Below are 4717 nucleotides of genomic sequence, written 5' to 3'. Positions count from 1 at the left end.
CCCCCCTCCCCAAATAAAGGAATGTTTATTTTATCTTAAACTAAGAAAAAAAAAAGGGTGGGATAGTGTGACGACTACGACCCGTGCCACATTCTCACCCCTAAAAGGAGGAACCTTAGAGGTGCAATGTTTATCAAGCCGTGTTTGGCTAGTCAATGAGGGCTCAATCACATTATCAAGCCATTCTCTACTTGAAAAATAGTTATTGTACTAATCTTATTCCAACCCACAAGCATATGACTGCATCCCCTTAACACCTTTTCAACATTTGAAACAAGAGCACATTTCAAAATCACCAAACATCCCACTTTTGAGAGATCAATGATTCCATACATTTCTCCCCCATTCCACCCAAAATCCTATTCCATGTAAATGTATTAATCGAAGCATTATCCCCCTTTGGCCCAAATAGGTGATCAAGAACTTCTTGAAATAAATACCCACCTCTAGCAATATCACATCCCTATATAGTGACGCATTATTTTAGAGTTCAACTCGACGATGATAAAAAGAAGACGGTATAAAATATCATCTTGAGACAATTCATAGGCTAGCTAGCAAAGACCATATAAAAAAAAATCTATGCAATATATATGCACCAATCAACATAAAATAACTATACATATCTTCCCATTCCAAATAACTATAAAAATTTGGACCATGACTACATAAAATTCAATAAAGTAATATATATTTAATTAATATATATGTAGCTAGTCTATATTAACAACAAACAAAGTGATCATGTGGTGCCTAAGTGAGGGTTGAAAATGAAATTAAGACAAACCTCTATCTCATAGCACATGGTTTAATTTCAATATCTTTCTTGATCTCTTCTAAGCTTGTTTAGAAGCTGAGTTATCAATAAATCTCTTTTATCTGCCCTTGCTTCTTCTCTTACCCTCCTTTGCTCCTCCATTTCTCTCCATCTTCTATCCATCATCATCCTCTCATTCTCCAAGGCCTCCATTCTTTGCTTCCATTCCTTTTCTCTCATCTTCCTCTCTTCTTCCCTTGCCTCGTATGCATTTAGCCATTGCATTTCCATTTGCATTTGTTGTTTTGTAAAATCCTCCAATATCTCCTTCAATACAGTCATGCTTCCACTTCCATTACCCGAGTTGCCAGCTCCAATGATGTTGTTCTTGCTGATAGTCTTCTTCCTCTTCTTGGTTCCCCATGATTTATCGACGTCGCTCTCCTCGTTGTCATCTTCCTCGTCCGACGAAAGGTTTGCGACTCCTTTCTTCTTCGCTGAGCTTCCTTCTGCCTCTACCCATACCATTCGCTGCATCCTTGCAGTGAAAATCGCTTGAAATTCATTGTAAAATGGGAATTGTTGGCGCATTCCATCCACCTCCATTGTTTCACATCCCTAAAAAAACATTGTACATATATTCAACAAGATCATTTATTTAATGAAAATATCATTACTTTTTAATCATAGCCCACGCAAAAGTTGTAGTTCATTGATCATATTCTTTCAAGAAAGAAAAAAATATCAATCAAAGATTTTGATGCCTAGCTATAGCTATCACCAAATTCAAGAATTTTATATTTGAAAGAAAAAGCTTTAACATCATTTCATTGTTTCAAAATAGTATTGCAAATGTCACATGTACCATGGTGGAAAATTCAAACCAATCAATGAACATTTAAGGACAAGTCATGAACAATAGGTACAAAATTTAAGACCATATCTTTTGTTCGATCATATATATATATATATATATATATTAATTATTTGTTAACTTATACTAGTCAAGGATGATGTAACAGTCAAAAATAATTTTACCAATATATAAATTTCTTTTAATGTAGGAAACTAGCAACATTAAGACGTCCACTTTTAACCAATTATTTTAAATAAGAACAAAGCATAACTAAAAAAGAAATCATAATCAATATACTAGATATATAAAGAGAAATAAAAACTTAGTAATGTTCATCATGTCAATGAAATCAGTAATGTTCATCTTCATTCCTGATTTAGAAGTGCATTTATTTTTTTACATTATGTCTTTCTAGGTAGAGATAACAAGTACTCGTGTAGTATACTTAATTGTAATATAGTTATTTATCCTATATTATCCTCAATAGACAATTCATATTCAATCTTTATCCCCGATCCTCGACAGATATCCCATATACTCGATATTATCATATTTGTCCCTTTAAACCTAAGACTAGAGAGAAGAGACATAGAAGAATCCAATAGAAAATTTCTAAATAATGCATAAGATAATTTCAGCTATTTTTATGTATGAATAAATAACAATTCAGTTATCAACCACTAATCATCCCCGAATCGGGTATTTCATTTTACTCCATTTCTCCGACCCGATTTGAATTATCTAGTCCGACCCTATTCGGGAGTGAGTATTATGCTTTTGGGTACCCATGAGTACGTTACTTGTAAGAGGCTTACATTAAAAAAATCTCCATTTGAACAAGTTATGATTAATTAAAGAGAAATTAACAAGTTAACATAAAATTTATGACCTAGCAAATTAATAAAGAAGAAATGAATGAATGAGAATGAAAATGAAAAACTCTTGGTTTACCTTATAACGTGTAACGAGGTTTTTCCACTTACACTTACACTGATCAGGGCTACGATTAAATCCTTTTTCCTTCATCTTATTCGATATAACTTCCCATAAAAGTTTGTTCCTCTTCGTCTCCATGAAAGTCTGATCCAACTCTGACCGTATCATCAAAAAATCCCTCGTCTCTTGAACACTCCATTGAGGAAACCTATCCCCTGCGTCCACGTTCACACTTATATGATGTGGATTCGATGGAGGGTTCTGATGATGTTGATGATGATGATAACCCTCCATGAGAGAAGTCGATATCTAGCTAGATAAAAGAGATTATATAAATTAATATAGTACAAAGAAAAAGGAGATCGATTTGATGAATTAAGATACAAGAAAAGGATATCAAAGGAAAAGTAGATGATGAGAATCAAAAGAGAAAAAGATGGATTGGGAGAGATGATGGAAGATTTATACGAAAAAGGTGTGAAAATGGGAGAGAAAAAGAAAGAAAGATAGAGAGAGAGAGGTGTGAATGAATTGAATCGTCAAAGTTTAGGAAAGAGACTGTTTTTTCATATATATTTATATAATATACATCTTAGAACCTGTTTGATTCATGTTAGTTGGGTTATTTGAAAAAAAATTAAAGTAATGATATTTTAATATTTTAGTTAACAGTTAGATTTTCATGAATAATATGACTAAGATTGTTAAATTATGGGTTTGTTTGATTTTCATTAATAATTAGGTTAAAAATGTTATGGAGTTATTATTAATGAACAAGGGGGTATGAAATCAACCTTTACTAAAAATGACAAAGACCAACTTTTTTTTTTCTACGCGTAAACAAAGACCAAATTAATGTAATTGGATTTCTCATTTATAAAATTCTTTTTTGGTTTTCCATGTCGTGTTTGTTTTGTCACGATGACGTTAAAGAGGAGAGTTTCCTAGACATGGGTGTGGCTATAAGAGCTTGTTTGATCTCTGGTTATTTGTGGGTTTTTGGAATTTTGTTTAAAAAATTTTGTCAATAAAATAAAAATATTTGGATTTTTATTTGATTTAATTATTAAATTATTTTTTATATTTAAAATTTAAATTTAATAAAAATAAAGTAATAATATTTTAATGAATGAATTTATAGTTAAAATGACTATGATATGATTGTTCGAAAATTAATTTTAAAATTTGGTAAAATCTTAAAAAATAAACATGTCAAACAAGCTCTTTTGATGGTGGGGGACTGATTGTTTGTGATACTTTTGTAGAAACTTGTTTTACAAGTTTTCATTGTTCTTCCTTTGTTTCTGTGTGCATTAATTATTTTATGAAATCTTTTTTTCTATAGTTGAAAAACAAGATGTATATTGGTTTTCAAATAAAAAACGTAAAACAAAGTGTAAGAATAAAAAAAAAACTTATAAAATTTCCTCCGCGTTAAATATAATCGTAATAGGTTAAGATATTATAACAAAATTTATCGATTTGAATTTGAACATGACTTTAAACTATGGGAACATGCATTCTTAGCTTGTTTTTTTTATTAGACTATAGATGAAAATGATAGTTTTTTTTATTTTATTTAATATAAGAATTGTTTATTATAATTTAAATTACTTTTTAGATTACTATAATCTGTTTATAATCATACATAATAAAAAAATATAGTTTTGTAGATTGTAATCTAGATTACATTATATTTTTTAAATTTTATCTTAAATATTATGATTAAAAAAATCAACATTTATGATCTATAAAGTCACATGGATTGTATTTTATAAAATAATTTTGATGATAAACACAAAATAGTTTTAATTTGAAATTTGATTTTTTTTTTTTTTTAATAAATTTATAATTTAGATAAATATCTATGACGAATATGATACCAAACAGTTTGTATTTACACATACTCCACGCCACCATTAATAATATATATATATGTTGGGCAAAACCGTGTATTGGATTTGGGGCCATGTGACAATTTGTCAATACTTTTTTTTTTCTCTTATTAACTAAAGTTTTCTTAAATATTATTATATTATTTTTTTGAACCGTTCATTTAAAAATATTAATATTATAAACATAAATATCCTTGAAATAAACATTGTTCATAATTGATAAAAATATTAGCAAATTGAAAAAGCAAATTAAACAACCATTGTTGGTTAAGC

The 4717-nt window shown here is 29.4% G+C and overlaps 1 protein-coding gene across 1 annotated transcript; it reads right to left on the bottom strand.

Moving 5' to 3' along the window:
- Positions 1-723: 723 nt before the first annotated feature.
- Positions 724-2986, bottom strand: LOC124938849 (trihelix transcription factor GT-3b-like). Its single transcript, XM_047479372.1, has 2 exons — positions 2565-2986; positions 724-1375 (listed from the first exon to the last, which is right to left on the bottom strand). Exons 1-2 carry the CDS (start codon positions 2841-2843, stop codon positions 815-817), a joined length of 840 nt encoding a protein of 279 aa, XP_047335328.1. The 5' UTR covers positions 2844-2986; the 3' UTR covers positions 724-814.
- Between the last annotated feature and the right edge of the window lie 1731 nt (positions 2987-4717).

This window comes from Impatiens glandulifera, chromosome 5 (assembly GCF_907164915.1).
Source record: "Impatiens glandulifera chromosome 5, dImpGla2.1, whole genome shotgun sequence".
Taxonomy (NCBI): Eukaryota; Viridiplantae; Streptophyta; class Magnoliopsida; order Ericales; family Balsaminaceae; genus Impatiens; species Impatiens glandulifera.
Note: the sequence above shows the minus strand (reverse complement) of the source record. Positions and strands in the feature narration are given on the sequence as shown.